Source organism: Gorilla gorilla, chromosome 13, assembly GCF_029281585.2.
Source record: "Gorilla gorilla gorilla isolate KB3781 chromosome 13, NHGRI_mGorGor1-v2.1_pri, whole genome shotgun sequence".
Taxonomy (NCBI): Eukaryota; Metazoa; Chordata; class Mammalia; order Primates; family Hominidae; genus Gorilla; species Gorilla gorilla.
In genome coordinates this window covers 108,912,996-108,927,896 of record NC_073237.2, presented here as the reverse complement: position 1 = coordinate 108,927,896, position 14,901 = coordinate 108,912,996, and the positions used below count along the sequence as shown (strand labels likewise).

General features: G+C 44.4%; 1 protein-coding gene across 4 annotated transcripts in view; it reads left to right on the top strand.

Moving 5' to 3' along the window:
- The window catches only part of INIP (INTS3 and NABP interacting protein), a 34,191-nt gene extending 28,775 nt beyond the window's left edge, over positions 1-5,416 (top strand). For all 4 annotated transcript variants that reach the window (XM_019033659.4, XM_019033660.4, XM_019033658.4 and 1 more), the window contains one exon: positions 1,657-5,416. In XM_019033659.4, coding sequence (XP_018889204.1) covers positions 1,657-1,786 — 130 coding nt within the window. In that variant the 3' untranslated portion in view covers positions 1,787-5,416. The remainder of the gene's footprint in view (positions 1-1,656) is intronic.
- Positions 5,417-14,901: the final 9,485 nt, after the last annotated feature.

The following is a 14,901-nucleotide window of genomic DNA, read 5'->3' as shown; positions in this document are numbered from 1 at the left end:
CTGTGCTTCTACATGCCAAGGGATTGCTTGTGCACAAAAGAGTTTAGGATATTTGGCTGGACAGGAATCATCTTAAAAATTGAACTGGCTAAATAGTACATGCATTTTTTTTCAAATCTATCATGTCATTACATCCTTTGATAGTTGTATTAGTTTATTATTGTTGCCTGGATTTTTTTTTTTAAATGCTCAACTGTTGTGCAGGAAATATTTCATAGCTAACTCTTACTGTAGGACTAGAAATGTGGTGCTTCGTCAGTTAAAAAAAATACTCTTCAGAGTAATAAATAGTTTTAGTGTTACAGTCTCATCTTGAATAATTTAAGATTTCTAGAGACTTTGGACAAGACATTTTTTTTTCATAGGCATAATTTAATCACTTGTATTTTTAAACCTTAGAATCCCAGAATTGGAAGGAACGTTATGAAGACCATCTCACTTTATTTTATTTTATTTATCTATTTTTCAGAGACAAGGTCTCACGCTCTGTCACCCAGGCTGGAGTGCAGTGGTGCCATCATAGCTTACTGTAACCTCGAACTCCTGGGTTCAAGTAATCTTCTCGCCTCAGGCTCCTAAGTAGCTGGGACTACAGGCACATGCCGCTGGGACTACAGGCACATGCCACTGTGCCTAGCTAATTTTTTAATTTTTTGTAGAGATAGGGTCTCACTGTGTTGCCCAGACTGGTCTCAAACTCCTGGCCTGAAATGATCCTCCCACCTCAGTCACCCAAAGTGTTGGGATTACAGGTGTGAGCCACCATTGCCCAGCCCTCCATTCACTTTAGATGACTTAAAAACAGTCTTTTTTTTTTTTTTTTTAATGACAGAGGGAAGTTACTGGTGGTTTTCTGTTATTTACATTCCAACATTCTCTACCAAATGTTGGTATTTTAATCACCAGTAATCTCACTGCCTTTTCCCCCCTCTCCTTCCAACTACTACCCTTCTTTCTCAAGTTCCTGGTTTGTTGACCAAGATCAGAGTACTTTGGGATCTTTGATACTTGTTTTCCTCACTGGAAGGAACAAAACAGTTCATGTCTTTGAGTCATTTATGGACTGAGGATGATCACAGGGTAGAGAGAGAGGATGATAAATGAGTACTTGGTGTAACTTGTTAACCCAGATTCTGTATTACTGTCCATTTCCTGTCTATTTAAACACAACCAGCAGCAGAAAAACTGATTTATTTATTTATTTGAGATGGAGTCTCGCTCTGTCGCCCAGGCTGGAGTGCAGTGGTGCGAGCTCTGCTCACTGCAAGCTCCACCTCCCAGGTTCATGCCATTCTCCTGCCTCAGCCTCCTGAGTAGCTGGGACTACAGGCACCCGCCACCACGCCTGGCTAACTTTTTTGTATTTTTAGTACAGACAGGGTTTCACCACATTAGCCAGGATGGTCTCGATCTCCTGACCTCGTGATCCGCCCACCTCGGCCTCCCAAAGTGCTGGGATTACAGGTGTGAGCCACCACGCCCAGCCAAGAACTGATTTTAAAATAAATTCCATCTCAGCGATAACAATGAAAAATAAATGAATAAACAAATAAATTTGGTCTCAAGCATTCAGAAAGAGTAATTTTAATGCCTTGGTCAAAGAATTGTGACTCTATTTAATAGCTTAATTGCCTTTTTGTTTTTAATCTTTCCCAGCATGCTCATGCACATTCATCTGGATACTTCATCACTCAAGACTCTGCATTTGGGAACCTTATTCTTCCTGTTTTACCTCGCCTTGACCCAGAATGAAGAAAACATTTGCGATGGAAAAGTGACTTTGTAATATCAAATGCCAAAGCTACTATCATTCAGTGCTACATGAACTGTGACTTTAAGAATTTTGGTGAACTTTGATATTTTTTGTTTGTCTGAAAGAAAGGAATGTGTAAGTGAAAGCTGAAAGAAGAATAACCAGGATGATGAGAGCTGTGGAAGCTGTATCGTCCAAGGAATTGATTATGTACCGTGACTGTAACTTTTTTGTAATGGTGTTTAACTCTCAATCAGACTCTGAATTGGATGGTCACGAAGTCATTCCCCAACTCCTAGCAAGTTTGACTGAATATATCATGTCCACAGTAGATTTTCAAGAATCATTTATAGTACTTAACTTTAAAGAAACAAGGGTGCTTTTAAAAAATGAACCAATAGGCTTAAATCAATTGCATCCATATTTGCTGTTTATAGGATTGCTATCAGTATACCTTTTGAGTTTATAGTCAACATGTATCATCCTGAAATATTCTTTCTGGACTTATAACTACTTCCCCCTTTTTCACTTTAAAACAAACCTCAAGAATAAATTACTAACCAGTCTTAACCATCTTTTATAAACATATGCTCTTATAAATGTTGTGACTAGAGGCAATTAAGAATAATAGGAAATGTGGTAGGTTTTTAATTTGTACATCCTCTTATTTAGTGTTACCACATAAATGATGAGTTTGTGTGGTTCTATTTTCCATTTTTGTTCTAACTGAAAACTTTTTGGCTGGGCACGGTGCCTCACGCCTGTAATCCCAGCACTTTGGGAGGCCAAGGCGGGCAGATCACTTGAGATCAGGAGTTTGAGACCAGCCTGGCCAACATGGTGAAACCCTGTCTCTACTAAAAGTATAAAAAATTAGCCATGTGTGGTGGCACACGCCTGTAATCCCAGCTACTCAGGAGGCTGAGGCAGGAGAATCGCTTGAACCTGGGAGGCAGGGGTTGCAGTGAGCTGAGATGGTGTCACTGCACTCCAGCCTGGGTGACAGTGAGTCTTCGTCTCAAAGAAAAAAAGAAAAAGAAAACTTATGCAAGTCGAGCTCCTTTTTAATTACTTTAAGTAGGAAGGGATTAGGTTAAGAAAGTCTCTCAACATGACCCATCTTTAGCAGTATCTGGGGTGCTTATTTAAGTATGCAGTCCCACTACCCTACCCTAGTCCTACAGAATTAGAATTTGATTCAAAATAAAGTCTGAAAACCATGAGATAGAGAATTCTATGAAATATCTTGTACAGATTTTCGTGATATATTTATACACGCATGGGTTTGTAGATCCCTGAAACTTAGAGGTCATTTAGCTAAAATCTACATTTTTTTTAACTTTTAATAGGATTGAAATGATATTTTACACTGTATCACAGATACAGTATTTTATATAACTTTTTGTAACTAACCTTATCTTGGCCTTGAGTCCCATCCTCTCTGGTGGTAGCGTAAAACTGAAAATTCCAGTTTGGGTCAATATTTAGTGAAAGTTCTACTTTCTTTTCAGAGTTTGTTACCCCCTTTCTTCCTTAGATGTTTTCAAACACACAGCCCCATCCTACTCAAACCAAGTGAAGCAAGAGTAGACAATTCTAGAATTGGCTGTGCCATGTAGGTTTTTTTGAGAATTTGAACTGATTTCCTTCATTTTGATGAGGTGGCAACTGTCCCCATTGTAATGGTCACCATTGCAGCGAGGATAGCCTTACTTCTGCGGCGCAGAGCTCCCCAGGGGGCCTCTGGCTCCTGTCCTTCCTCAGGTCCATCCAACTACTCCTTGGGCCTCCTTATGGTAGCCCTCATTGTCTTGAGTTGATTTCACTAGGTTTCTGTTCTCTGTCATCTGCAACATAACTGACATGGTTCTAAATCTGTCTCCAGGGAGATAACACATTAGTATATTTTCTACACTATTGAAGCCTCTACCTAATGTATGACTTTTGTAGCTCAGGTAAAGAAATCTTTTTACCAGTGTTACCCTTTCTAGTCTGTTAGTCTTTTAAATAGATATGGCCTAAATCCTGTATTCCTGGCTAGGAAGCACTTCTCTCCACCCCTCTGCTTTGAGTTACAAATTCAATTCAATTTCCTACGTATTTATTAATACCTACAGATAAAGTACTGTGCTTTGGGGGACACAAAGGTGACTGGCACTTGCTCTTTTAGGAGGTCACCGTGCAGAGGATCCTATTCTGGTACACCAATAGTTATAAAGCAAGCCACAGCCTAGGCAACATAGTGAGACCCCTGTCTCTACTAAAAAATTAAAAAAAAAAAAAAAGATTGGCTAGGTGTGCTGGTGCATGCATAGAGTCCCAGCCACTCGGGAGGCTGAGGTGGGAGGATTGCTTGAGCCTGGGAGGTTGAGGCTGCAGTGGGCCATGATTGCACAACTTGGCAACAGAGTGAGACCCTGTCTCTAAATCAATCAATCAAGCGAGCCAGAATGCAGTAGTGGCCTGAGAGAGGCATCCTGGAACGTAGTGCGGTCTGGCTAGGCTTAGAAGTATTCATGTGATTTTTACCTGACAAGGGAAGGAAGAGTTGCTCCACGTGCAGAGCAAGGTTTCAGAATGAGAAGAGAAGAGCAGGCACTGCAGAGGGTGAGGGAAAGGGCAGCAGTGGACTGGGAAGCCCTCAGGTGGAGGTCAGCATTGCTTCCCTCAGATCATGGGTGAATTTGAGGAACTCAGTTAATATCTTTGTATGTTCCTCCCTCCATAAGGTGAGAACAAGCACATGCTCTGCCCATGTCAGAAATTGTCTAGACTAGTGTTTTTCAAAGTGCAAAAGCCTCAATCCATTACTGAGTTGAGAAGCCAACTTAATGGTTTAACAGGATTGACCAGCATTTTTTCCGAAAAAATCAAAAACATCTGAGTGTACTGCATATAGATATAGGTGGATTTGCCTCATGAATATTCTGTTTCTGTGTGTTCCTATATGTGTATATTTTACTTTGTATTTTGTTGGTTTTTTAAGAGACAGTCTTGCTCTGTCGTCCAGGCTGGAGTGCAGTGGTATAATCATAGCTCACTGCAAGACTCCTTGAATCCCTGGGCTCAAGCAATCCTCAGCCCTTAGCCTCCCAAGTAGCTGAGACTACAGGCACATGCCACCATGCCCAGCTAATTTTTTTTTTTTTTTTAATTTTTGTAGAGACAGCGTCTTGCTATGTTGCCCAGGCTGGTCTTGAACTCTTGGCCTCAAGCACTCCTCTCGATCCTCCCACCTTGGCCTCCTAAAGTGCTGAGATTACAGGTGTGAGCCACTGCATCTGGCTTACTTATTTTGTCTATTGTCTGTTCCACTAGTATGTAAAGTCTTAGAGAGCAAGAATTTTTATTTCCTTCTCTTCCTCCTTTCCTTTCTTCCTCTTTTACTTCATTCACTACTGTATTCCACATAAAATATATTTGGCATATAGTAGGTGTTCAATATGTTGAAGGAATGAAAGAATTTATAGACTTGAGTTGCAATATAAAATGTATTTTTTTTTACTGTGAGTTATGGCAAAAAAAGTTTTGAAAGCTGCTTCTAAATAACACAGATGTCAGTGCTTTGTATGACCCTGGAATAAAAACTGAAATGACTTAGTGATTTCAAAGGCATATTTGTTTTCCTGAACAATCTATAAACTGTCTCATTAAGTTGTCTCAGTTATTTGCTTCACTTCAGCAACAGAAGCTCAGCCTTTACATGTGTTTAAAGCCTCTTGAGGCAAGGGATTTGGCAAATATGGTTACATGGAGAATAGAAGCTAATGAGAGAGAGTATCAATTCATTAGTGCAGTTGAACCCCTCTCCTGGAATCCCATCAGCGAGCACAAGTCCCATTTCAACAGCAATAAATGCAACAAGTATTTGCTGAGTGCTTTTTTATTCACCTCTATATCCATGGTGACTTCTACACAGTTGATACCCACGATTCTTTTTTAAAGAGATGGGGTCTCACTGTATTGCCCAGGCTGGACACTGGGCTCAAGTGATCCTCCCACCTCAGCCTCCCAAGTAGCTGTGACTATAGGTGTGTGCCACCATGCTCAGCCACAGGCTTTTTTTTTTTTTTTTTACAGGGTCTCACTCTTGTTGCCCAGACTGGAGTGCAATGGCAGCATCTCAGCTCACTGCAACCTCTGCCTCCCAGTTTCAAGTGATTCCCATGCCACAGCCTCCTGAGTAGCTGGAATTACAGGTGTGCGCCACCATGCCCAGCTAATTTTTTATGTTTTTAGTAGAGACGGGGTTTTGCCATGTTGGCCAGGCTGGTTCTCCAACTCCTGGCCTTAAGTGATCCACCTGCTTCGGCCTCCCAACGTGCTGGGATTACAGGTCTGAGCCACCGCACCTGGCTGGCCACAGGCTTTTTAAAAATGTGCAAATAATGAACATGGACAATGAGGAAGAGAAGGAGGACAGTCACTGTCCTCAAGAGTCTGACAATCTAGATTGGTTGAGACAAGCACACTAAAAACTAATCCTAGGAGCAGCCTGGAGAGGAGAGAATGGGGACAGGAGCCCGAAAGGACCAATAAAAGCTACATCAGAACAAGCATTGGAACTTGGCTTTCAAGATGAGACGGTTTCAGCCAGGAAAGAGAGCAACATTCGGCCAGGCGCGGTGGCTCACGCCTGTAATCCCAGCACTTTGGGAGGCCGAGGCAGGTGGATCACGAGGTCAGGAGATCGAGACCATCCTGGCTAACACGGTGAAACCCCGTCTCTACTAAAAAATACAAAAAAAAAAAAAAAATTAGCTGGGTGCGGTGGTGGGCGCCTGTAGTCTCAGCTACTCGGGAGGCTGAGGCAGGAGAATGGCGGGAACCCGGGAGGCGAAGCTTGCAGTGAGCTGAGATCGAGCCACTGGACTCCAGCCTGGGAGACAGAGCCAGACTCCGTCTCAAAAAAAAAAAAAAAAAAAAAAAGAGCAACATTCAAAGCAAACACCTGCACAGAGGCAGGAGGAAAGCAGGTTTGGGGGCGTTGTGGGGAGACCAAAAGCTCGATTTGGCTGGAGCACAGAGAGACATGTCTAGGCAGATAACTGGAAACGAGGCTAACCGGAGGCTAGATCCACTCCAGAGCATCTGGAATTCTAGGGTGCGCCAGACCTCTTTAGCTTGGTACACAGCGGGGAGACATTGAACATTTGTGGGCATAGGCAGGTACAGAGATGAACCCATCCAGCCCTCATCAGCTCTTGGGAAAGGGGAACATGTGAGGTACTAAAAGAATATTACTCTTCATGTCTGCAAATTCAGAGACAGTTGTGTTCTGTTTACATATGCCTTTCAACTCCAGCCCCATCTGTCTTCGCTTTCTCTTGCATTTAGTTGTTGGGTCCTTCCCCAAATTTCTCTCTGCTCACCTCCCTCCCCTATCTACCTTTCTTTCCTCCAGTTTTCTTCTGTATCTCTACCTCCAAAAGCCTTTTAAGAAGGAAAAAGCGTCCGGGTGTGGTAATTCCAGCACTTTGGGAGGCTGAGGCGGGGCATCACGAGGTCAGGAGATTGAGACCATCCTGGCTAACACGGTGAAACCCCATCTCTACTAAAAATACAAAAAATCAGCCAGATGTGGTGGCACGCACCTGTAGTCCCAGCTACTCGAGAGGCTGAGGCAGGAGAATCGCTTGAACCTGGGAGGCGGAGGTTGCAGTGAGCCGAGATGGCGCCAATGCACTCCAGCCTGGGCGACAGAGTGAGACCCGGTCTCAAAAAAAAGAAGGAAAAAGCAAGGCGTCCTCACAAAATATTAATTTAATTTTCCCAAGAGCTCAGTGAGGTAGTGAAGTGGATATTTTAGAACTCTATTCAGCATGACTTTCCCACTTCCTAACATTACTCAGATTTGTATTGGCCACGCTCCTTCCCCAACAGCCGGTGTCCTTCAGGGGAAGCCAACAGTGCCCCAACAATAGGAATGGGCCTTACATGCTCTGAACCAGTCAGGGTCATTCCTTATTGCCACAGTGATTGCCTCAGGTAACTCGTGCCCACACCAGTCAGCATGTGGTATTTCCACACCACGGGAATTGGTTTAGGATTGGAGGCATTGCTCAAATGAGACTCCAGGAGGGGTTTGCTGCGCTTATGGAAAAGAGGCAGTCACCTTTCTGAGACATTATCAAAAGGGACTCTCTCTCTCTAGATGTGCAAAAGGAAGCAGATTGTCCTGTGTTTTTTGCAGCCACCTTGTGACCATGAAGTGGAGCAAGTTTTAAAATGAAGCCACCACTCTAAAAGGTACAGCAGAGAAACGCAAAGAAACTGGGCCCTTGATGACATCATTGGGCTGCGGAGCCCAACAGTCCCTAGGTGCTAGCTCCCCTTCCTGTGGAATGCCCAGTGAGGGGAGGTCATAAATCCTTGTTACTGTTTAAGCTGGATTGAAGTAGGTTTTTGTCACTTGTCATAGAACTACCCTCATACGAAGTGTACTAACTTGCTAGCCTCTTAGCCACACAACTAAGCCGAACTCCAGTACACCAGTCCCTCCTCAAGCCCACACCATGCTGCCTCTGCTGCCTTCTTGAAACCTTTGTTAATCACCACCCAGGTCAGTTGCCTCCCTTGCCCTTGCGTCCGTTCACTCATCTCCCCTGCACCTACCTGCTGACCTGAACCCTTCCACGACACGGCCTTTCCTGGTGATTTCCCTCTTGGGATCTCTGGAATTCCTTTGGTTCAGTCACCAAAATATCTCTAGTATTTCCAAGCCATTCCCACTGTCCCCTTTGTCTCCACTCTTCTTCCTGATACCCTGCTTTCTCAGGAAATCTGTAGGTCTTTGGTACCTCTCAGGAGGAGGTAAGCTGATATGTTTGCCTTCTGGCTGTAGATTCAGCTAGTTTCTGGCCCACTCACAGTTGCCACTCCAGAATATTGTTTTAACTTCATTTCAGAATTCACTTCTTAAAAAAGCATGTCTCCTCCCTGCTTAAAAAAAGCCAGGCCGGGCTGGGCACGGTGGCTCGCGCCTATAATCCCAGCACTTTGGGAGGCTGGGACAAGTGGATCACTTGAGCACAGGAGTTCAAGATCAGCCTGGGCAACATGTCAAAACCCTGTCTCTACCGTTTTTTTTTTTTTTAATTAGCCAGGTGGGGCATGCGCCCGTAGTCCCAGCTACTTGGGAGGCTGAGGCGGGTGGATCACTTGAGCCCAGGAGGTCGTGGCTGCAGTGAGCCATGACTGCACCACTGCACTCCAGCCTGGGCAACAGAGCGGGACCCTGTCTCCAAAAAAAAAAAAAAAAAAAAACAAAAAACCAGGCCCATTCCAGCGTCATAATTGCCAAGAACCGTGTGGGGGTGCCCCCTCATATCCCCTCAGGACCCTGACTCTTTCATCAGCTTCAGCTCCTCTGCATTACTCCTGCTGCTATCCTGGGGACATTGACAGCCACCTTGGTGTGAGCTGAAAAATATGCTCCTCCTCTCAGGTCCTTGACATCCTCTGCACCTCAAGGCTGCCTTCTCCTCTCTGCGGTCACCACACTCTGGCCCTTCCCTGAAGCTGAAACTGTATATCCCTACCCTTCTTCTCATCATTTCTGCATCCTCTTCTGTAGCCACATACCCTGAGATTTCACATTGTCAGTTACCCCCTTTCTATCTTTCCACAGGCTCATGCTTTTGGCTTATATATTTGCACCTATTAAAAGCCCTCCCAACGATCTTATGTCTTTTTCAAGCCTGGTCGAATCTGGCCCATCACCACCAGACTGTATTTACTCTCTACAGCACCTCCCACCACCCCATCTAACCTCTCCTCCTGCACTTGTGACCATATACGCTGCCTTTCTTACTGTCACGGATGAATGGTTCACGCTCCTTTTGAAGGCTGTCTACTGTGCCTTCCCTTGCTCTGCATCCCATTCCATTACTGCCCCATTCCTCTGCATTCCTGTATAACTCCCGCCAAGAGTTGTCTATGCTGCCCATCTCCAGATCCTCTCTTCCCATTGTCTCTGGAGCCCACTCCAGTCAAGCTTCTGTCTCCACAGACTCACTGAAATTATCCTTGGAAAACTGCCAGTCATCTCCACTTGGCCAAATCCAATGGTCAGTTTTCATCTCTATCTTTCTTGAACTCTTAGCATTTTACACAACTGATCACCCCCTCTCCTTCTTGAAACGCTGTCCCACTTGACTTCATCAACACCACACTCTCCTGGTTTTCCTCCCACCTTATTGGTTGTTCCTTCTCATGGTCATTTGCTGGTTTCTCCTTCCAAGTGCAAAAGGCTGGAATAGCCTAGAGATTAGCCTTCTCATCTCTTCTCTATCTACAGTCATTCCCTGAGTAATCTTATCCAGTAGCATGGCTTTAGGTACCAACTATCTTTTGATTACTTTCAAGCTTATATCACCAACCCTGATACCCCACTCTGTGGTGGGCAGTCTCCAAAGATGGCTGCCATCAATTTCTCCCATCCCTGTCAACATATGCCACTGTTCTCATCAAAAAGTGGAGTCTGTTTTCCTTCCCTCACATATGTGCTGGCCTTGTGACCTGTTTTGACAAATAGGATACGGCAGAAGAGATGCTATGTCAGTTTAGACCTAGCTTGAAGAGGCCTGACAGCTTCTGCTCTTGTCCTCTGTGGAGAACCAGTCACTATGTAAGACATCTGACTCCCTGTGACCGCCATGCTGTGAGGAAGCCCAAGCTAACTATGTGGAGAGGTCACATGGAGCACTGAGGTGCCAGAAATGTGAGTGAAGCCTTCTTGGACCATTCTGTTCAGCCCAGCCACCAGCTGAATGCAGCCAGATGAGCAACCCCAACTCATGCCACATAGAGCAGAACTGACCAGCTGAATGCAGTCAACCCACAGAGTTGTAAGAAATAAGAAATTGTTGCTGTTCTAAACTCCTGAGTTTTAGGGAAGGTTATTGTGCAGCAAAAGATAACAGAAACACCCTTGATCTCCAGACTTTCGTACCTATTGTCAGCATGTATTGTCAGCATCTCCACGTGGAAGTCCAATAGGGATCCAAACTTACATGTCTACATGTTCACTGGATTTTTTTTTTTTTTTTTTTTTTTTTGGTGCATTGGCAGGGAATCAACATAACTGGTGTTTTTTTGTTTTGTTCTGTTTTTTGAGACAGGGTCTCACTCTGTCACCCATGCTAGAATGCAGTGGTGTGATGATTGTGGCTCACTGCATCCTTGACCTCCTGAGCTCAGGTGATCCTCCCACCTCAGCCTCCCAAGTAGCTAGGACTACAGGCATGCACCACGACACCTAATTAAAAATTTTTTTTTTTTTAGAGACAGGGTCCCACTACATTTCCCAGGCTGGTCTTGAACTCCCGGGATCAAGCAATCCTCCCACGTTGGCCTCCCAAAGTTGGGATTGTAGCATTTTACATAATCCCATTTTAGATAATGGTATTGTAGGTGTGAACCACTGTGCCCAGCCTAAAATTGGATTCTTGATATCTCACCCTCCCATGATATGGCAGGGTATCTCACCCTCCCATGATATGGCATATCCCATAAGGGTGGGTGAGATATCACCCTCCCAGCATACTATTCTTCCAGCATTCTCCATCTCAGTAAATGGCCATTTGCATGGGCATAAAGATAGGAGTCATTCTAGACTTTTCTTTCTTTCACATTCCTCTTTCAATTCTATCAGCCCTGGCCTCAAAATACATCCAGAGTCCCATGAACTCTTACCACCTCCACCACTGTCATCTTGTTCCAAGCCGCCATAATTATTTGGCTAGAATACTGCAATAGCCTTATAAATAGTCTTCCACCTTCCATGTTTTTTCCCCTGCCCTCCATCCCATCACCCTACAGTTAACAACATTCAACACAGCCTCCAGAGTGATCTTTTAAAAATAAGTAAGGCACACGAAAAGATGGTCAACATTGCTAATCATTAGGGAAAAGCCAATCAAAACCAAAGTGAGGTTCCACTCCCCACTTCTTAGGATGGCTACTATTAAAATAAAATAAAAAAACAGAAAATAACAAATGTTGGTGAGGATGTGGAAATACTGGAACCCCTGTGCACTGTTGGTAGGGATGTAAAATGGTACACCCTCTGTGGAAACAGTATGGTGGTTCCTCAAAAAATTAAACTTAGAATTATCATCATTTGATCCAGCAATTCCACTTCTGGGCATATACCCAGAAGAACTGAAAGCAGGGACTTGCACAGATATTTGTACACCCTGTTCACAGCAGCATTATTCACAATAGTCAAAAGATAGAAGCAACCCAAATGTTCATCAACAGATGAATGGTTAAACAAAATGTGGTATATCCATGAGATGGAATATTATTCAGCCTTGAAAAGGAATGACATTCAGATACATGCAACAAGACGGATGAACCTGTAAGACATATGGGACAAATATTGTATGATTGCATATACATGAGGTACCTAGAGTAGTCAAATTCATAGAAAGTAAACAGTGGCCAGGCACTGAGGGAAGGGGAGAATGAGGAGTTACTGTTTAATGGGTGCAGGTTTTCAGTACAAGACGAAAAGGTTCTGGAGATGGATAGATAGTAGTGTCAGTCACACAGCAATGTGAATGTACTGAATGCCACTGAACTGTACACTTAAAAATGGTTAAGATGGTAAATTTTATGTGTATGTTACCACAATAAAATTTAATAAAAATTCTAATTAGAGTGTCCATCTCACTAAGAGTAATAGGCAACATCTTTACAATGGGTTACAAATATACAGAATATTATGAGATGAGTCTATTTGTTGGAACAAACAAAACAGGCAAAGTGAATGTTTTTTGACCTTGAATTTTAATGTATACTTTCTCTGATCTTTTTATTTTATTTTATTTTTTGAGATAGGGTCTCACTCTGTCACCAGGCTGGAATGCAATGGTGCAATCTCAGCTCACTGCAGCTTCAACTTCCTGGGTTCAAGTGATCCTCCCACCTCATCCTCCTGAGTAGCTGAGACTACAGGCTGCCACACCTGGATAATTTTTTGTGGGTTTTTTTTTTTAATTTTTAGTAGAGACGAGGTCTCACTATGTTGCCCAGGCTGGTCTGAGACTCCTGGGCTCAAGTGATCCTCCTGTCTTGGCCTCCCAAAGTGCTGGGATTACAGGCATGAGCCACTGTGCCTGGTTGAATTTTTTGAGATGGAGTCTCACTCTGTCACCCAGGCTGGACTGCAGTGGCACAATCTCAGCTCACTGCAACCTTTGCCTCCCGGGTTCAAGCAATTCTCTTGCCTCAGCCTCCTGAGTAGCTGGAACTATAGGCATGCGGCACCATGCCCGGCTATTTTTTTTTTCCTTTTTAGTAGAGACGGGGTTTCACCATGTTGGTCGAACTCCTGACCTTGTGATCCGCCCCAAAGTGCTGGGATTACAAGCGTGAGCCACTGTGCTACGCCTGAATTTTTTTTTTCTTTTTTAAGACAGAATCTCACTCTGTCACTCACGCTGGAGTGCAGTGGCACAATCTCAGCTCACTGCAACCTCCAACTCCCAGGTTCAAGCGGTTCTCCTGCCTCAGCCTCCCAAATAGCTGGGATTACAGGTGGGATTACAAGCGTGCACCACCAGGCCCGGCTAATTTTTGTATTTTTAGTAGAGACGGGGTTTTGCCATGTTAAGCAGGCTGGTTGAACTCCTGGCCTCAAGTGATCTGCCTGCCTCGGCCTCCCAAAGTGCTGGGATTACAGGAGAAAGCCACTGTGCCCAGCTTCCTCGAATTTTAACACGCAAGTTCCCTTTTTCTCTTAGTGTTATTTAGCTCTTCTGTGGAGAGGTTGCTGGTCTATTGAGAATGGCCAATGGCTGGCTGGGTGCGGTGGCTCATGCCTATAATCCCAGCAGTTTGGGAGGCCAAGGTGGGCGGATCATGAGTTCAGGAGATTGAGACCATCCTGGCTAACATGGTGAAACCCCGTCTCTACTAAAAATACAAAAAAAAAAAAAAAAAAAAAAATTAGCCAGGCATGGTGGCGGGCGCCTATAGTCCCAGCTACTCGGGAGGCTGAGGCAGGAGAATGGTGTGAACCCGGGAGGCTGAGCTTGCAATGAGCTGAGATTGCACCACTGCACTCCAGCCTGGGAAACACAGCGAGACTCCGTGTGAAAAAACAAAAAACAAAAAACACTCACAGATGTAAAGCTACTCTGTTTGAATGCATGTGGCTCCTTGGGAATGGCAGATGCCTTGCATGTGACAGTGGTTGGTTTGTAGGTAGGTTTGTTCAACATTGCTGTCCTCTGAGGCAGCAGAATCCAAGAGGCCTAGCCTGCCTCTCAGGAGGAGCTCGCATATATCGTGTGCCAGATGAGAACTGAAGAAGAAGCATGAGTTTTACGAGAGCAGGGTGTGTCGGCAGAGGAGCAGGTGGGAGAGAAGGGCAGGAGAGAGGGAGGGCATGGTGTAAATGCAAGATCTGGCAGTCCACGTGGCCAATGTGGAGCTTTATCAGAAAGGCTTTGGTGAGCCAGGAAGGAAGAAATGATAGAATAAGACTTGTGTGCTGTGAGGCTTTTCTAGGAAGCAGTTGGGGAGGGAATGGTGGAGGCAAGAGGCAAGGAAGCCACTCAGGCAGCTTCTGAATAATAATTGGGCAAAATGGTGTGGGCTGACCAAGTTGGTGGCAGTGAGGAGAATGAGAAGGGAAGAGATTCAAAAGCAGGTAGAATGATTAGATAGTGGAAATTGATTTTGGAGGAAGGAGGAGAGGAAAGAGGGGAGTCCTAGAATGAACTGTCAGGTTTCTGGCTTGGGCAACAAGGTAGCTACAGGTACCATTTCCTTAGGAAGGAAAGACAGGGTGGGGCATGGGGTTGAGGAGCCTGCTTCAACTGGGGTTCCACTGGAGAAGTAAGCCTGAAAGCCCCAAGGCTTCACAGTCTGGAATGAATGAGCATCTCTCCCCTGCATCTGGAATGGTGCTAGTTATGTACCTAGTTCTCCTTGAAGAACTGAAAAAATAGGGCCTCAAGTCTTTTTCTGCATTCTGTGGTTCAGCTGAAGAAGCCCAGTTGAGAAAGGCTTAGAAAATCTAAGTTTACAATGGAACAGAATAGAGAACTCAGAAATAATACCACACACCTACAACCATCTGATCTTTGACAAACTTGACAAAAGCAAGCAATGGGAAAAGGATTCTATATTTAATA